At 37.6% G+C, this 19,846-nt stretch overlaps 2 protein-coding genes across 7 annotated transcripts in view; both read left to right on the top strand.

The window, feature by feature from the left end:
• Positions 1 to 190: 190 nt before the first annotated feature.
• Positions 191 to 11,466, top strand: LOC134537495 (protein arginine methyltransferase NDUFAF7, mitochondrial). Of its 3 annotated transcripts, none has more exons than XM_063377991.1 (8): positions 191 to 331; positions 1,952 to 2,175; positions 2,383 to 2,493; positions 4,100 to 4,378; positions 6,274 to 6,390; positions 7,578 to 7,721; positions 9,750 to 9,920; positions 11,103 to 11,466. In XM_063377991.1, the coding sequence occupies exons 1-8, from the start codon at positions 274 to 276 to the stop codon at positions 11,289 to 11,291; spliced, it is 1,293 nt and encodes a 430-aa protein (XP_063234061.1). In that variant the 5' UTR covers positions 191 to 273; the 3' UTR covers positions 11,292 to 11,466. The 3 variants fall into 3 exon arrangements, with proteins under 3 accessions (XP_063234061.1, XP_063234060.1, XP_063234062.1); XM_063377990.1 differs by having other exon boundaries at positions 1,891 to 2,175; XM_063377992.1 differs by having other exon boundaries at positions 1,959 to 2,175; positions 11,103 to 11,465.
• Positions 11,467 to 15,349: 3,883 nt separating this feature from the next.
• Positions 15,350 to 19,846, top strand: part of LOC134537490 (putative transcription factor capicua) — a 49,293-nt gene continuing 44,796 nt past the window's right edge. For all 4 annotated transcript variants that reach the window (XM_063377982.1, XM_063377984.1, XM_063377983.1 and 1 more), the window contains exon 1: positions 15,350 to 15,935. The gene's annotated coding sequence lies outside the window, so the exon portion shown is untranslated. The remainder of the gene's footprint in view (positions 15,936 to 19,846) is intronic.

Genomic DNA, 19,846 nt, shown 5'->3' with positions numbered 1-19,846 from the left:
AATAATTAAATATTTATAATATTTTAATATGAAAACACCGATAAGAGATTTTTAAAACACCAATATTTTAGTGATTTATTACTGCTGTGTGTACATATTCACGTGCCTGTGACGCTTACATACTATTCGTAGCCTACTTAATACATACGGTAGTGTAGTCTCTCTCTCTCTTTCTCTTTGCGTTCTCAGAGTCATTTAAAATTAATAATATTTGTATACAATGTTTTCTTAGTTACTGTTCTGTTACTGCCATCACTTACTATTTAATTTAATATGAAGTGTTCAGCCCCCATACTAAAATTAATTAAATTGGAACCCATGGTTCATAATGGTATAGTATTGATTAGTTGTAGCCAAATCTTAGGTTAGAAATATTAATCATAACCATGATTTTAAAGTAGCGTGGATCAATAAATGAATGGTTTAACGTACCTTCAACATTGCAGTAATCAAGAGAAAAAAAGGGATGATGAGACGAGAATGGTTCATTGTTGGAATAAATTATTTGGGGAAACGGGCCTGTCGGGTTCGAACCCGGATGGCTGTGAGAGGGAGTATGATCTGAAAATTTAATAATAGTGGATCCCTTGATTAGGATGAGAGAGTTTGCAGACGATTTTGAGGTTTATGAGGTAGGGGGAAACCTGAAGGGGGATCTGATCAAGCTAGAATGATGGACAGGCATGAATTGGCTGTCACTGACTGTAGGAAAGTCGAAGGTGTTTAGATTCTTGAGGAAGGAGAAGGTAAGGAGGGATGTTTATAGTTGGCAGGTGCTGGAGATAAAGTATAAGTACCTGGGGGTGATCCTGCGAAATAACCTGGGATAGACAAAACAGGTTCAGCAGATGGTAAGAGTAAGAGGGTGCTGGGGCTGCTTAGAAGGACCCTACAAGGAACAGGGAGGAGGGTAAGGGAAAATGTAAACTCCACGTTGGTCAGGTCAATGATGGAGTATGTGGCTGTGATCTGGATCCCTACCTAGTGACTGAGGTAAGGGAGCTGGAGAAAGTGCAGCATAGAGCAGCTAGGTGGGTGATGAGTATGTGGAGGAGAGTGAAATGAATAGTCCGTCGGAGATGATTAAAGAGTTGGGGTGGGGAGGTTAGTCACTATGTATAAGGTGATAAAGGGAGAAGGGGGCTGGGGACAGCTAGATACGAGGATGCCCAGAGGTGGGTATAAGGGGCGGAGAGATCACGGGCGAAAAGCTCCGGAAGAAATGAGGGCGACAAGAAAGAGGGAGACTTGAGTTCTTAACAAGGATAGAAGATAGTTAAATAGGTTGGAGGAAGGAATGCTTTTTCTGCCACCAATTAAATTTATGCCCCACAATTTGCAAACATTCTGTATCATCTATATAAATAGAAATAAATATTACATACAATAAAAAAAAAGGGAAAAAAATATATAAAGTATTAAAAAATAAATATAAACAAAACAAATTAACTTATATAAGTTGAATGCTAGACATTAATAATAATAATAATAATAATAATAATAATAATAATAATAATAATAATAATAATTTTTAGGTTTGACTAAGTATTTTATTAATTAACTATATATATATTTTTTCTGTAAATACATCACTATATTAAATATAAATACAAATACTATTGTATAAAATATAAGGTATATAATGTACTAATAAGAACCACTCAAAATATTAAAAAAATTTTAAAAACATTAGAGCTTTTAATTAAATTTGTTAAACAGTAGATGGATTTATATTCTTCCCAATACTCTGAGTCTGAGTTGTGTTCGCCTTCCTCTAATGACCACGCTGCGAGATGTTAAGCCATAGTAAAATATGAAACCCCCTGCAGTGCCCTACTGGGATGCTAGTGTGCTGTTGTCAGCTCAGTGACCGTAACTGTTGCACCCTAGGATGAACAGTGTGGTGGGAAGTTGGGGGTGAAGCACGGGCAGTGTGGGGCTTGTGCGGGAGTCTACAGACGCTGCGGTCGGCAGGCCGGCCCCGCGGAGGGCGAGGTCACCCCTCTGGCGCGCCACCTGCAGGCAAAGATCCGCACCGTCGGCCCCATCACCGTGGCCGAGTACATGAAGGAGGTGCTGACCAGCCCCGCGTCGGGCTACTACATGCACGGCGACATGATCGGGGAGCGTGGCGACTTCGTCACCTCCCCGGAGCTCAGCCAGATGTTTGGAGAGGCAAGTGAGGCCGCTTCGCCCCGCTCGGGCACTTCAGTGCGGGGCGGGAACTACTTATTTCTGAAGAAACAGATCTGGATGTACATGTGTGTTCCAAGTGATCCCATCTGGGACAGCAGGTGTCTGCGGTCTTCGGGAATGCTGGTGACGTCGCCTGCCACGGACGCTGAGCTGGTTCAGTACGGTGGTGTGTGTGGTGTGTCGCAGATGGTGGGAGTGTGGCTGTACAGCGAGTGGCAGAAGGTGGGAGCTCCCCGTCCGATGCAGCTGGTGGAGTTGGGGCCCGGCCGCGGTTCCCTCGCACACGACATCCTGCGGGTGATGAGCATTTCCCCCTCTTTCTTGTCGCTACGGTCTGACACTGTGGTGTACATGTCAGATTTAGTCTAAGTAAACACTGTTACACTCAGGGGCGCAACAACTAAATTTCCAAAGGGGGGGGGGGCCAATATACCTTTCTATAAAGAATCATCGACGCCCCCTATTGAAGCGGGGGGTCCGGGGGTCCTCCCCCGGGTAAATTAGTATTTCAAGGTGGAAAATGGTGCTATTTAAGCAATTTTATCATCTAAAAATTGATTACACAGCACTTTCTTTGCCCCCGTTTGCCCCCACTTCAAGGTTTCAGAGGGGGGGAAAAATACCCTTTCCCCCCCCCCCCCCCCCCCTTGTTGTTGGGCCCTTGGTTACACTCATTTCCAAACAAGTGTCACTTTTTGACAGGGGCTTTAGAGAAAATTTATAATTTGTACAGCTGAATGAAAATTAAAAGGCAGGGTCTACCTGAATGGAATGGGGCTGACACTCGGCTGCTCTGCCCGAGGAACAGACCTGTCGCTCCGGCCTGAAGAATGCGTGATGTGAGATGAGATGAAATGGTGTATGGAGCAGTAAAGGAATGAGTTGGTGGTGGAAACGGGAGCGCCATGAGAAAACCCACAAGCCACAGCAAGGTCCGTCACGTTTCCCACCGCGCCTCTTGAGACCAGAATATTGTGACGTAATAAACAAAACACATAGTAGATTCATGTAGCATCACCATATCTCTTGTGTTTTGGATAGTAGTAATTGGTGGTCAGCCATCAATGCATGAACTTTTTCATGCTTTTAAAAGAACCAAGAGAGGTAGCGTGGTTCTACCGTAGTTGATTATGCGCTAAATATATACTTTTAAAGTATATACAGAGTTTCTCATGCCTCCTGTTGTTTAACCCATTGTGCTTCTTATATCAATGTAACTTTGTTGTTTGTTTGTTTTGTCTTTTTATCTATTTGCTCACTTATGTTAGACTGTGTTAGTAAAGTACTGGAGCAAATATGCTGTAGACTTACTAATACCAGACAACTCTTTGCTATCAACACAAACGAGAAATTGAAAAACAACCTAGCTTAAAGAGGTATCACAACAAATTTTTTTTTAAAGATGGATAAGATTGTGTGTTTTATTATTTAGTGACATAAATATTTATCCTCTGTTAGGGAATTTGATGCACTAGAGTTGTGGTTCTTAAACTTTTTGAGGCAGAGACAAATATACTTATTTCTGAGAAATAGGGTTGTTTAAAAACATTAAAGAACAACTATAGCGCTGTACTGAACTAAATCATTTTTCGAGTAAAACCTGTAGAGTTGTTCAGATAACACATTATGATGTGTTAAAAAAAGGATTGGTACTTATATCCACTATCTGTTACAGTAACCTAGCGTACACTTTGAGAACTGCACTAGAGGTTTATTTTTAATAAAAATTGGTAATACGATAAAATGGAAGGTTTAGCTAATTGTGAAATTGTTGTAACTGCAATGTGAGTATGTATTGTAAATGACAATGTGGATACACTACTTGGCACATTGTCAGCCATCTGTCAGACTGGTGCAACTGCAGTGCCAGGTTCGAGCCAGAGCTAGGGCGTGGTGCGTGCAGGTGTTTGCGCGGCTGGGCGCCGGCGGCGAGGGGGGGCGTGGGGAACGACCGGCCCTGCACCTGGTGGAGGTGTCCCCCCGCCTGAGCGACCTGCAGGCGGAGCTCCTGTGCCCCGGGGACAGCCGGGCGGCACCCGGCGAGGCCCCGCACTACCGGGAGGGCACCGCGCCAGACGGCACCCCCGTGCGCTGGCACCGCGCCCTGCGGGACGTGCCCCGCCGCTTCTCCTGTGTCGTGGCGCACGAGTTCTTCGACGCGCTGCCCGCCCACAAGCTGCAGGCAAGGGGGACCCCCTCACCATTCTCTACATCTCCGTGTTGGGGGGGATTACCTACATTATAGTTAGAGTCCCGGAAATTTCGCGGATTCCTCTGGCCTCAGGATAGAATTCAAAGTTATAGGTGTGCTCGACCCATGTTTCCTTTCCCATTGGTTGATTTCTTAGCAAGAACATTTTTATCCTTGTTATTTGGCACTACCTGATTCGCTTACTTCTCTCCTAGCTGGACATCGTTGGCTCAGGGTCGTAGAGGGGCGTGTCCAGATAACTGCGGTCCAATCGTGAACATGGTGTGACAGTGTGGAGGTTTTCATTCTAGCTTGTGACTAAATGAAAGTGCGAAAATTCCGTGGCTCTAATTATAGTTGAATATGTGTTTAGGTTTTGCCTCCCAACATTTTTATCTTATTACCAAAGCTTGCTTCCCGAAATTAATGACTACATAATTTGCATGAGCGACATACAGATTATAAGACCAGCTGATGTGTTTTGAATCCCGCATGTGAGGATGAATATCTACGAGATTTGGCAACCAGTTGTGGAATTATTACAGTTTTTATTACTACAGAAGCATGCAGGACTATTTAAAGTATCAAAATATTGCACTGTACTAAAGTAAGAATTTTGTGTAGCCTCATGAGCATTACCAATAAAATTATTATTATTATTTTTTTTTTTTCACATGTGATAAATTTACTGACCTGCGTGATGGACAAATTCAGACTACACCGTACACTCACTGTTGCAATTGCAGTTTTACAAGGTCGTATTATTTTGCTGTTTTTTTTTTGTGGTTGTGAATTCTTCATCATTCACTTAACTTTTGGACCATAATCCCATAATTATAAGACAAATGATTTAATTTTTTGTTCATCTACTGTTTTTGGCAACAAAATGGCCGGCAGTTTGTTTGTAAGAATAGGTTCAAATTGTCTTGTCTGATTTATATAAATCAGTTAGGTGTCATATTGTGACCATGTGTATGATCAATCTTTTTTTGTGTAAAGTTTTATTACATTTGAAAATAATAAATTAAAATCTGTATTGAAATTGTTATGAAAACATTTTATGTCACTTGAATCACAGTCAGGTATGATTTTATTGTGTTTATTGGAATCAGTATTTGTAAAAAAATTGATTTAGTATTATGAAATTATGATGTAGCCTTCGCAGTTTGACCATGACCATACATAGCAAGCTATAGAAATAGGAGCCTGTTACATGACAGCTTGTATAAGCATGTTTGCAGCATGAGGAGTGGGGGAAGGATCTGTCCCCTCTCCATCCGAAGTGGAAAAAATAATATTACAAGGAGCAAGCCCTATAGTTAAAGAAAATTTGTAACTAATCCTCAAACTATTTTTTAATTTTTTTTTGACGTGATAACATTTTATAAATCGATGAACGCCGGCTGCACGCACGAAAAATTGTCACATTCCGCCTGAGCCGAGCGTGCAAGAATCGGCCAACCACCGTGCGAGAAAATCTTCTATAATATCAAACAGGTTAAGGCGGGCTGTTTAACTAATTGTTTGTGATTATATTTAAACAAATTATTTAAATTAAATTTGCAAAAACTGTAAATAATATTTGAAAATTAATAAGTACGTATGCAATTTTTCATCAATGTTTTCTTATGACGTTATCACGTAAAATTATTGTCCGTAAACAGACTTTACAGACAACCCCCTTTTTTTTTAATAAATAAGGTTTCTTTCTCTTTTGTATTGTTTATTATAATACGATACCATGGACACTCCTCCCCCACGGAAGAGGTTGAATTGTGAAAACGTTTCCCTTCCGTCGCATTCTGAAAAATGCTCATCTTTCTGTTCTGAGCTGGAGACGCCCATGTGTGTGAGCTTGGTGCATGCTTGTTCCCGCAATGCCCCAGAAGACGGACGAGGGCTGGCGCGAGGTGCTGGTGGACGTGGATCCCGGCGGGGCGCCGGGGCGGTTCCGCTTCGTGCTGTCCCGCTCTGAGACTCCCGCGTGCAAGCTGTTCATCAAGGTGGGTGGCATCCCTGTCAGGGTCGGACCAAGTGGGGGTTTCATTCACGGCGCTCCTGTTCACCCCACCCGCTCGTTCCCTCGAGTGTTCCATTCTCCTCACGTCACCTCTCATCGTTTATAATGACTTGGAAGGCTGGGAAAGTTAGCATTTTGCTACAGATGATTTTTTCTTCTTCCAGTTTACTTTTTAAATGCTATTTTCCTTGATTATTCCCAACATAAATGCATTTTAGCTATTTTACTAAATAATTTTTTTTTTTCAAGCTAAATTACATAAAAATGTCAATAATTTATAAAATATCCTTTACTTATAAAATGCCACTTAACGTGCTAAATATTTTTTTGAAATTTTTCATATTTGTTGTATGTAATTTATCTTTTCACAACTATAAATAACTTTGTATTGAAACGTTCAGGTATCTCAATCACCGTTAGTTCTTACTTGGCAGTTTGTCTTGGACACTTGCACATGTATGATTAAATTTTTTAACGTTTGTTTGTTACTTGAGATTTTTCAGAATTTCTGTTCATACACTAACACAACACGTCCATCATCTTTTCTTGTCTCATTGATGAAAGGTGTATATTTGACTAATACGATGGAAACAAAACAAGCTGTACACTCCTGCAATTTGCTTTAGCGGGAGCATGAAGTAAACCACAGCAGTACTGCAGTTGCTTGGAGATCCCCCAAACATTACACGCCTAGGTTTGGTAACCAGCATGTTTAGATATTGCCAGGTGTCTGTGATGCATCCAAGTTGCGTGCACTCAAGAAAACTTCAAAATGCCAGCCCAACCCAATTGCTAATTCATTTTATTTGTGAAGTACTACAAAATTGAACCTGCGACTTAAAAGTTTGCTGGCGTATTGGACTACCTATGTACTTAGTTTTCAAGTAAAATCAGCATTAGTTGTTTTTTAAATTTTTTAACTAGAAAGTCATAAATAAAATGTTAATTTGTACAACACTGAAATATAGTGTTATTTGTGTTTTTATGGACATTTAATTTTCACATTTTTAGAAAAATGTAATTATTAAGTTTTAAACAAGTTGCATTGAAACAGCTAATTTTCCGGTCCTGCTAATGATCCTGATCTGGACGTGGCGTTGGGTCGTCAGAGCTGGTTGGTTTGCTACGTGCCGGAGAGGGAGACTGGAGGGTGGACGTGTGTGCCCGCAGCCAGGGGAGAGGCGTGCACACCTGGAGGTGAGCCCCGAGAGCTGCGTGCTGGTGCAGCACCTCGCCCAGAGACTCCGCCGGGACGGCGGGCTGGCCCTCGTGGTCGACTACGGCCACGACGGCACCAAGACGGACACCTTCAGGGTGAGTGTCGTCGCTCGGCGGTACTTCTGGCTCAGCCGTGCACAGCTCTTTTCTGAGGGGTGGGCGGTAACGTTACCATGTAAGGTTGTATTCCGTGCGCGAGGTGCCCCGTTAAAATAAAATAATTGTATACTTATTTGAGCTTTGAGTGTTGGCCAGCATGAAAATACTTGTTCCTGACCGACAAGTTTGAGAGTCTGGAATGGGGATGGTATGTACAATTGAGATGGGTCTGGATCTCCCCGACTTCCGCCACTGCCAGGGTGGGAAGTCAGGGTCGAACCCACAACCTTTGGAATTTGAGCCGAACCAACGGCTTTCAGCGAAGCTATCATTTAAATTGCTCCTTCAAATTAAATTTCTGAAATCTCATGACAAAAATTTATCCTTAAGTAATGGAAAAAATTGGTACAAATTAATACCTTTATTTAACACCACTTGCATTGGTTTTCTCCCAGTTTATAACACTGAATGTAGTTGGAAATAAAAACCTCACACATGAATATAACCCTAAAGTTCTTGTGTGCATAGCACTGATGTCATTTTTTTCCTCCTTGCACCATGAGTTTACTTTTTTTTTTGTTAGGTGAGAGAATATAATTGCAGTAGCTGTCACTTAAATGTCTCCATGGCAGACGCAAGGCCGTAGGGAGGGGGAAATTACATCTGGCTGCGGATGTGTGTCATCTACCTGAGAAATGTGCTGACAGTTCTAATCCGTTTATAACGACATGATTGGTATGCATCCTGGTAAAAAGGCAGCCCAACACTGCATATGTTATTTGGGGCCCAAACAATAGTGTTAAATACAGTTTTTAACGTATTTTTCTCTATAAAAAACTTTGTAGATTTCAAACATTTTAAATTTTTTTAATTTTTCAAGTCGAAGAATAGTAATCTTCAATTTGACTTCGCATTTCCGAAGCTTGGCGCACCACTAATTGTTTCTACTTTTGCAAGCTTAAATAAAAAAAAATTGTGATGCCAATATTTTTGCGAGGATATATGCATCAGTGAGTAAAACCGTCAGCAAACAGAATTTTATAGTTTTATGAGGTTATCTATGAAGGCTTCTCATTATAATTTCTGTATTTGTTGCTAAATTGTTTTAGTACTTCTTAAAGTATGAACACCCACTTTAAAAGAGACGCAAGATGCCACTCTAGACAACTGGTTGGAGTCTCCGTACCCGTAGTAGAGTTTTTTACTGGTTTCGTACGAACATCCCAGACAAGCGGACATGTCTGTGTAACAGAGGTTTGAGTGTGCAGTAAAATCTTGCCAGCCCAGGATAATATAGTTCAGGGAAAATAAAAAAAATAAATGTACTAATTTTTGATTATAAAATTTTTTATTTCTTTAAAAAAAATAAATTATTATTAAAACCTAGGGATTAATATTTCTTATTTTAGCTAGTCAATTATGATTTGTCAAAGTTTCACAATTTGGGGATGAAACTGTCATAAAATGACCGTACTCAGAACTTAAAAATTTATTTTAATTTTTTTAATACCTGCATTGATAGGACTTAAATTTCATATTTATTTACTTACACACTGCAATAAACCACCACGTAAGCCAAATATTTGTCAGTTAAGTGAGGATGCATTGATCTTACGTATGAGGTGCTGTTGTAAAGTCACTGGTTGTATGCAGCTTAAACATGCTGTATCCTATTTTACCTGCTGGAAGGAAACAACAAGCAACCGTAAAAAGTGGTTCAGCATCTCTTGGCTTGTACCTGCTCGCACCACCGCTCAGAAAGTATTCTTTCATTAGAAAATGTTCTTTGTGTTTTGTTTCTTTTTGTTTGAAGCGAGCGTTCATCCCATTCATTGTTTTTTTTTTCTAAATGAATGGAATCCAGAATATTTAAAAAAAAATTTCTGGGTCTGGAAACTGAACAGAAAATGTTTATTATTTACTTTAGTTTTTCTTTGTAAAAATTAGAAACATAAAATTTTTTTTGTCAATGTAACATTTCATTTCTGAAATGAGGACACGCGGGGGTGGCGCGGTGGTCTGCAGGCGTTCAGGCGGCACCGGCAATGCGACCCGCTGGTGGCGCCCGGCACCGCGGACCTCACCGTCGACGTGGACTTCTCGTACCTGCGGGGCTGCGCGGGGGACTCACTGATGCTGGGGCCCGTCTCCCAGGCCTCCTTCCTGGAGCGCATGGGCATCCACACCCGGCTGCAGGTGACCGCCTTCGTCCGCCTGTCTGCGGTCCACTCCCGGGACAAACAGCATTGTCCACAGTAGCCGATAAACCCAGAGCACCCAAATCGCACTGTCAAAGTAATACGGCCACATGTCAAAAGTAGTAACTTTTCAGGAGAGCTTTTTAAAAGTTTAAACAATGTTATTTAATATTTACCCTTATATACGATAAAAGTTGCCCCAAATATATTATAATATAATATAATATAATATATTTGGGTCAACTTTTATCTTATATAAGGGTAAATATTAAATAACATTTTTTAAACTTTTAAAATGCTCTCCTGAAAATTTACTACTTTTGACATGTGGCCGTATTACTTTGATAGTGCGAAATAAGCATATGTTTCAGATCAGATTCTGACTTAATTTATAAATGTGTATAATCATGAGAATTTTAATCTGTAGCAACACAAACTCAGAATGCCAAATGTAACGGTAAGGTGTCATAATTGTATTCAAAACCATTGTTCTTGATCAATTTTGACATTTTAAAACACGAATTTTCATGAAATAATTATGTATGTACGCGTAAAATTATGACAAAATCTATATATATTTTTTTTACGAAACAATCATTTTTTACCGAAATTTTGCACCTAAATAACTCGTTTTATTCAATGAAACTGACCATTTTTATTTATCTTTTTCCATTGCCCCTACCTATATGTTATTTAGTTTAAATTTTATTGTTGGTACAAGTATTTGGAGACTACGAATTCCTGTAAATTTATCACGATAGTTTTCTTTGCATTTTCTGTTTTATTTTAAATTTTCTAAACAGATTGTTAATAAATACTATCAGCTGTAACAAGTCACAACATTGTTGACTTTCACCAAAGAAATTTCTTTTAAAAAAAAAAAAGAATGTTGCCAATAATTCTTTATTGATACCATTACCATTATGGAAACAATCGCTCGTTTCTTTCATTCTGTTAACCTATTTTTCATCCCATCTCAGTTCATGATAATGTCATTGCTTGAAATCTGCATTTTTCTTCATGAAAATGTAAACTCTGTTGCCTCCATGTGCAAGCGAGCTGTCTACGCCATCACGCACAGCAGGACTGCCGAAGTACTTCCCTCTGTGCGGAACGGGACTGTAGAACGGCGGCGAGTGGAGCCGTTGCCGCAGTGCATGCTGGGTGCTCTCTGCCACAGGTGCTGCTGGGCTCGTGCCGGCCGGAGCAGCGGGAAGGTCTGCTGGCCGGCTACCGCATGATGGTGGACCCGGACCAGATGGGGGAGTGCTTCCGGGTGATGGCCGTGTTCCCGTCCGTGCTGCGCGACCACCTGGCCAGGTTCCCCGTCGCCGGCTTCCCCCCTCCCCCCCGCGCCGCCGCCGCGTGACGGCCGAGCCCGTCGCCGCCCTTCGTTCCTGCGTCCACGTCATTTTCTTGCAACCGTGGACCGGATCGAGAGAGGGTTCTCCTCAATGTTTCTCCAGTGCTACGATTTTGCTCCGAAGATGATATTGCTGTTTTAAAGAATGTATTTGAATGTACATATTTCCTTAAAATACATACTATTTATTAAATTCTTGCTGTTCCTTTTTTTTTTTTTTTTTTTTTTTTTAAATTCCTGACTGTTTGTGACCAAGTGATCAATAAAATTTAATTGGAGGTCATTTAAGTTTGTCAGTTTTGCTTCTCGTATGCCAATGGTGTGATGTGTTGGTAACAATTTGTTTTACTTAATAATTTTGGTTTCACAACCGGTGTTGAAAGTTCAGGGAAAATAAAAAAGTAAATTTACACATTTTTGATCATAAATTTTTTTTATTTCTTTAAAAAAAAAAGATATTAATTATTAAAACCTAGGGATTAATTGTTCTTCTTTTAGCTAGTCAATTATGATTTATCAAAATTTCACAATTTGGGGATGAAACTGTAATAAAATGACCATACTTAGAAATTAAAAATTTATTTTAATTTTTTTAATACCTGCATTGATAGGACTTAAATTTCAAATTTATTTACTTACACACTGCAATAAACCACCACGTAAGCCAAATATTTGTCAGTTAAGTGAGGATGAATTGATCTTACGTATGAGGTGCTGTTGTAAAGTCACTGGTTGTATGCAGCTTAAACATGCTGTATCCTATTTTACCTGCTGGAAGGAAACAACAAGCAACCGTAAAAAGTGGTTCAGCATCTCTTAGCTTGTATTTGCTCGCACCACCGCTCAGGAAGTATTCTTTCATTTGAAAATGTTCATTGTGTTTTGTTCCTTTTTGTTTGAAGCGAGTGTTCATCCCATTAATTGTTTTTTTTTTCTAAATGAATGGAATACAGAATATTTTAAATTTTTTTCTGGGTCTGGAAACTGAACAGAAAATGTTTATTATTTACTATTGTTTTTTCTTTGTAAAGATTAGAATCATAATTTTTTTTTGGCAGTGTATTATTTCAGTTCTGAAATGTATCTAAATATTAGGATATTTTGTGTGGATGTACCATGTTGGCCCCTGGAGCCATCAAGAAATACTAAGAACCCGGAGGGAAATAATTTTTTCTACCCTATTACTTAATGTACAGTTTTTCAAACTATACTCTTAAAAAAAAATATCTAAAGACTAAAAGTTACATTGTATCAGAGGTCCCAGATAACTCTATATCACAATGTTAACCACTTAACTTTATTTTTTTCTCTTTAAGCATCAGCTTCCTCTCCCACAATATGATATACATTTTACCATGCTCTTGTCATTTAATAATTGTACATTAGTCTTTATGCATATCAACTACAGCATTCTTACTGCAATGAAATCTATAGGTATTATTTTAGGGAGATAGATCCCATGATATCATCACTAAAAGAGCCCTCAGTATGAGAATGTACACACTTTTTTTTGGAGGTTCTCGCATGTGATAAGTATTAGAAACTTGTTTATTTGAAAGAGATAAGCTCTCCTCCCCACCTGTCCAAAATTTTATCAACCTGGGGCAGCTGCGCAGCCAGAAAATAAACTGAATTTTTGTACCAAGGTAATTTTTTTTTCCCCACACTACATCTCAGTCAGTAGCGGATCCAGAGGGGGGGCTAAGGGGCTCAAGCCCCCTCCAAAAGCATCTGAGTCCACTATTGTTATAGTGTTTGCCTTGATAAAGCCTAGCCTCAGCTGGGTCAAGCCCCTCCCAAACCAAAATCCTGGATCCGCCACTGATCTCAGTCCATGGGAGGAAGAAGAGAATACAGGCTAGCCACACGCTTGTTTTGTCACTGAAACCAGAATGCAGAATGTGTAGGTCTGTTAAAAACCTTAATTCAATTAAATTAAATTAACACGTATGCAGCCACCTTCCCTTTCCCTTCCTTTAAGGGGGTGCAACACAAAAACATAACTAACATCCAAAATGTTAAATCCATTTAAATTTAAAAAAATTGTAGTAAACTGCAAAGTGAATAGGGGGACAAACAATAACAGAGGACAAAGTTAAAACCATTCATAGTGCAATAATCTGTTTTGACTTCTTAATGAATTTATTAATGTATTTAGTAGAAGAGCAAAACCTTTACACATACGTGTCCATAATCTTAAAACTACAAAAATTAATACTAAACTAGCTACCTACTAAATTTACAGTCTCTGTTAAGTCTATCATGTGGGTGTGCCATCAATCTATCACTGATCTCCAGTGTGCGTCTCTGTACGACTCGTGAACGAAAAGAATGCAATGGCAAGTTTATTGAAGATGGCTCCAAAACTTAAATGATTTGTGCAGATAGGTCCGGAACTAAAACTGAAGCAACCAGTTGGTAGTTAACTTGCAATAATGTGTATGAAATGTCAAAACTGATTTTCGCAAATTTTATAGTAGTGCAGGCCTAATTTAGAGAGCCTGTTACTCTACCATACAGGTGGATAAAGCAGGAATTACACTGAAATCGTGCGCCGTGCTTGCAATTCAATGTGTGAGGCTTGATTATAGTGGACGCATTCTCCAGCACACTGCTTGTCATAAAAATGTCTCATGTTGGAGATGCGCGCAAACATAATAGAAGTCACACTTTAAAACCAGTTCCAAAACTAAAATGAAGCCTTGAAAAACTGGCAAAATTGTTATGTAATATTTACACCCCCCCCCCCCCACCCCCCTAAAACCAAAAAGTGTCTCTTCAAATATAGTTTGGTTTATGCCTTGACACTAGCAAACTGGAAAGACATTTCTTCCATAAAACACCCAAATTTAGGAAGCTGTTCCGTCCCTATTGAGGCCAAAATACTAGGTGGATCTTATTTTGGCAGTTGAGGTTTGCAGCCAGAGGCGGTGCTCGTCACTCTGGCGACTGTGCAGTCTCTCTACACTAGATGTTTCGGCTCACGAAGGAGTTTAGCGCCCCACTCTCCAATGTGTGCACACCACCCAGCATCATGAAGCAGACTCTCATGCGGCTCCGACGATCTGCTCCACACTAGGGCGCTGCGCACAGCACAGAGCGCGCCACTCACGCATAAAAAAAAACCGTAATCCTGGCATGAGTCCCGGCACAGGGTGGCACACCCACGCACACACTTCTCGTACACTTCCGGTATGCCGTCCCTGGGTTGATGGCACCCCTACTCTATTAAAAAAATATATGAAAATTTCCAAACATATTTTTTATTAAAAATGACAATAGTTTTGACAAGCAATTAAGACCGGTTCAATAATTATAAGCAAAGAAAATAAATGACTAAAAATACAATATGCCAAAAGTAGGCTTTGAAGTGAAGATAAGAAAAAAAATCTAGACGAAACACAATACACGAGCCGTGTTATCCGCCTCATAACTGAATTGTTTAATGTGAGTGTCAGTGATCTGGAAATTCTTGTTAGCCCCGTGGAAGAGGGGTCGCAGTTTTTTTTTTACTCTGATTACTCACAACAAAATTAAATTACAGGAGCTGGCCATTTGTAAACCACTTTGACTGTAGAGAATAAGAAAGAGAGATAATCTTACATACACAGTTCTGAAGTCTTACATGAGGTTTTTTACACGAATATATTCATTGAATGCAAGAGTAGTATCAGATTTACAAGATTTAAATGAACGTTTTTACTATCGAAAGGAATTTTTATCTTTTTAAAACTGATAATGTGAGTTATCTAAAGTATGGATTACTTGGAGTTAATAGTGAATAACGTGAATAACATCAATAGTTTAAAAACTGTGAATTCTTAAGGTTTTAATTTTTTTTTAAATTAATTCATTGTCACTATTTTACCATTTGATAACTTAATAACGTATGGTTCCTTCGAAAAAGAATGAAATAAACTACAAAAAAAAATGTCTGTTTGGTATACAAATGGTTGAATCCAATATGGTAGTTTACGGTTAAACGTTTATGTTTGTATTAGTAGTAACATAGACGATTTCGGAAATCAAAGATCATGAATGTATCACGGGGGCAAAACAATACTGTGACGTCATTATACGGATTTTGGGAAAAAATATTACCAAAACTATTAATCTACTGAAACAGCAAGGAACGAATAATGCTCTTTTAAAGTACGCGAAAACGTGGAAACATTGGGATATTGGCTCAGACCTTATTTCACTACGGAACTCCCCTTCTGAGAATAGTTGCTTCTGTAGCAACCTATCGGAACGATTTGGTTTAGTCAACTTGGCCACGTGACGTATTATCGACCAATTGCAAGATTCTTTTGTGCAGCTCATTCAACATAATTTTAGGGTTATATGACTGTGGAGGGGAGCTATGGTTAGTCAGGTACTCATTGAAATTTGTGTGTGAATAAATTGGGTATGATTATTTTTGTTTTGAAGTGCGTGTGGGAAGTGTAGGTGTATTCGATTTTGCAAGAAACACAACCAAACCACAAGCATTGTATTTACATAATATATATTTAAAAACAATGCGAGCTTCCTTGGACGATGCAGAAGTCAAAGTAAAGGTTTATTTGCTTACGGGAACAGAGATAGAAGTAGTATGATAATTTTGATAGTCAACTACGCGCGAAGTAGTAGGACTAAGAAGATGAGCGGGTAAGACAATTTATTTATATTTTATTTTTGACATTTTGACTATGTTTACAAATATTAATAAATTGCTGTGTAAAACGTCATTGAAAATTAAGTTTAGTGAACTGCTTATGTTTTAAAATTTAGATGTAATTTGTATTTTAGATATATTAAGTTCACGTTGTTGTCTGCAACAATTTTTTAAAATTATTTTTAGTTTTTAAGAAAATTCAAATTGCTTTCTTGTATTATGTTATCAAATTGTCTATGACACGTGTATATTAAGCCAATAGCACATTCTGCTCTTTAAACTCCACTGCATGTATTGTTATTTGTTTGTAAACAGTATGTCATTTCAGTATGGTCAGTAGAAGTTGAATGAAAAATTTAAATGTAGGGTTAAGTATATTTTGATTCATAATTCATCATGGTTGTATGTCATGCAAAACGTCAGAAGTATGAATTGATTCATGTATAGCTACAATTCTTGTATAATGAATTGATGTTTACTGTGATCAATTTTACTGTATTACTTATGACCGAGGTCATGTACAATTGGCCCTTTATTTTATAGTTGTTTTACAGTAGTAGAGAACATGCAGATTTAAACTTGAAATTAAATAGTATGTCTATAAATTAAAATGATTTCAGTAGTACAGACTGGTATTATTTTTATTAAATTTATCCAAAGAAATGCCTTGAACATAACGTTATATTCTTGAATTATCAAGTTCACCCTCTATTTCTGTCTGAAAAGCTAGGCCTTGTAACAATTTTTCTAACTTGTACAGTACATGCAAATTAATACCTAGTTAAAAATAAGAAACTAACACTTTGTTTTAAACAATAGCTTACCTTATATGAATGTGAGGTATTAATAATTTAGTACATTTAAGTTAATTTATCTATTTACAAAATATGAAAAACAAATTTACTATTTTTGTCATAGATTTTGTATATAAAATTGGGTCTCATGACCATGTCATCAAAAATACCAGTTAAAACATACATAATTTTATTTTTTTGAAATTTCATACTTGTAAATTGAATTCACTCAGTTTTACATGTTTTTGACTTTTTACAACATTTTGATGCTTCATATAGTTCATTTTTAAACTTCTAAAAATACATTTAGATTGTCAAATGTAAAATTTTCAGTTTTGGATACCAGTGATTATCCACTAATTTAAATTTTTTAACCAACAATTTTCAGTTAAATATAAACCTTAGTGTCCACCAGTACGGTTTATATATATATCAAACAATTTTTGGGTTAACAAACATTAAGTTTCCCCATAATAATGATATCCACTTTTATAACACTCGAAAAAAGGCTGATATATATTTTAAATCTCATCGAACAACATTATATGAAAAGAATCCTTATTTTTCAGCAGCAAAATTAATAAACAAACTTCCTAAAGATCTTCAATTATCTTTTAAAATAAATAAATTTCCAGCTTTCAAAGAAAGTTTAAAACAATTTCTTATTAAGAAAGCCTATTACAGTGTGGATGAATACCTAATATCTTCTCATAATTGTGATTAATGTATAAATACTTATTAATTGTCTTGTCAATTTTATTATTTTATTGTGTATTTTTGTTTTATATTTATTAGTTTTTACATAATATGTCCTTTTTATACTTTGTGTGATTATTATATTGTTTGTTATGATTTTTATCATTTATAATATTGTAATTAATTGACAACTCCTATTTCACCTTGTGAGTGTATAAAACAGGAAGATAATAAATTTAAAAAAAAAATAAATAATAAATATTAGAAAGCGGCATCTCACAGCTATTAGTTTGTTTATGAAGTATGCTGGCATACAAATAAACAAATGTGTGGGTATACTTCTTGTACCCTCTTAAATAAATATATGCCACTATTTTGAATTGTAGGTTATGATTGATACAATAATATTGTGTTTTAGAAAAGGGTTGAGTTTTTTTTCCTTACAATTTTGAAAATTAAAGTACATTTTAATCGTGAAGTGAAAACAATATCTGAATAAGTCCATGCAATACATTATAATGTGTTGTACCAATCAAAGTTCTGGAAACACATGTAAACATATTAATATATGTCATAAATGAATATGTAACATAGCAGGCAGCAATTTCAAATTTTATCTGAAAGGTTGGCACAACCATGAATGCATGCCAGAATTTGTCTAGAAAGTTATAAAAGCAAGTAAAATATGCATTGGCTTGGCTACAGTTTTCATTAAACTTATCTTGTTAAGCTTATCTTACATGTGTCTACTTTGTAAATATGTATGTGGTTAGGCCTAAGTATAAGACAAGGTGGCCCTGCCTAACTTCACCACATGAAATAAGACAATAAAATAAATAAAAATATTTAGATTGTCTTAATATGTACAGGACAGTTTAAACACTGACAGGAAAATAAATCAGTTTTGTGCTGTAAATTTTTCTAGATGCTAAAATTAATATAAAAAAAATTTGTAAATTTATTATTTAGCATGTTTAAAGTTTTGTTAATTACCAAGCAAATAAAAAAAATTACTCATAAATTTTGAATAATATTAGGTTCTCTTATAGTTTGTCAACAAAATCGACCAATTTAATAATGGCCTAATTTTTGGTTTAGTTTTATGTGCTTCATTTGACTTCAGTTAAAAACCATGGGCAAATATTATATGTAAGAGAGGAAGGGTTTTGCTACATTTCCAAACCATCACAATTTAAAGGTGTTGATTATAATTTTTCTAAAAAGTTGTTATTCGTTTCAAATCTTACACTACAAAACTCATACATTGTTATAAAAATAATATTCTTCATTCCAGATTATTTTTCCACAGAGGTTGAAACGAGACAAAAACACAACAACGAAACAAACACAATAGTTTTCCAAAACAGAAACAAGCCAGCACAACAGTTGAAACAAGACAAAAACACAACAAAACGAAAAGACGAAACAAACACAATAGTTTTTTGTGGTTTTCTTCTACAGACATACATGTGCTTAGCAATGACGTATGTCCAAAAGCTTACTTCAAGTCACTTACATAAGTCATCATAACAAAGACAATAAAAAAAATAAACTTCTTTAAATAATAACTTGCATGGGGTGGGCCTAAAGGATATTTTACAGGAAAGTTACACAACTCTTCACTTGTACAGACTGAAAGCCACTGCTCCAAGCGGCAAGGGCGGATACAGAATGAGGGTCAGGGGAGGGCCAAATTAAATGTTCTAATACAATTTTTGTAGTTTAGCAATTGAAGTATTTGGTACATTTTATTTGTGGTTCAAAAACGTCTTATTGTGTATAGCACTCCAGTAAAACAATATTTTAGTAAGTTTGGTAAACTTAAATAAGGAATTTGGAGAAAATCTGTAAATTATTCATGGTTCAGTTGTTGGGTTGGGGGGGGGGGGGGGGGGCATGCCGCTATGCCTCCTCCCCCTTTTTGTCTTCTGTATCCGCCAGTGTCAAGCGGGCTAGGAAGCGGATGACAGTAAACTACACACTGGTCAAAGGCTACCTGCTAGGAACACATCTTCTGCAGCCTGTCATCCTCGATGCCAACTTACGTATGAGCAAATGAACAAGCTCTTTTGTCTCTGAGGCAGCTAGACTTGGCAATGAACAACAGAACTAAGTGGGAGGAGTGGGGAGGAAAGAGGAAGGGGTAACCATGTCACAAGTGAGTGAAGGGGGGGAGGGTAGTTTTAGGCTGGTCTTGGACCAAAGATGAACACTTCCCACAAAGTGGGAAATCAAACGTCCCTGCAGTGGTTGGGAATCTTATCACGGGAACTGGATTTCACTTGTTCTAACAATGGAACCAGTGCTATCAAAACAATAGAAAGCATGTGGTGGAGAAGCAGCTATGAATAAATGGCACAACCCAGTGACAGAATTCTTTATCCTCTTCCAGTCAAAAACTGAGCAGTTTGCAT

The sequence above is a fragment of the Bacillus rossius genome, chromosome 12, assembly GCF_032445375.1.
Source record: "Bacillus rossius redtenbacheri isolate Brsri chromosome 12, Brsri_v3, whole genome shotgun sequence".
NCBI lineage: Eukaryota > Metazoa > Arthropoda > Insecta > Phasmatodea > Bacillidae > Bacillus > Bacillus rossius.
Note: the sequence above shows the minus strand (reverse complement) of the source record. Positions and strands in the feature narration are given on the sequence as shown.

Excerpts from the sequence above, each read along its gene's own strand:
- LOC134537495 (XM_063377990.1), top strand. Across the intron at positions 2,494-4,099 it reads TCGCACACGACATCCTGCGG|GTGTTTGCGCGGCTGGGCGC; the intron begins GTGATGAGCATT and ends TGGTGCGTGCAG. Across the intron at positions 4,379-6,273 it reads TGCCCGCCCACAAGCTGCAG|AAGACGGACGAGGGCTGGCG; the intron begins GCAAGGGGGACC and ends GCAATGCCCCAG.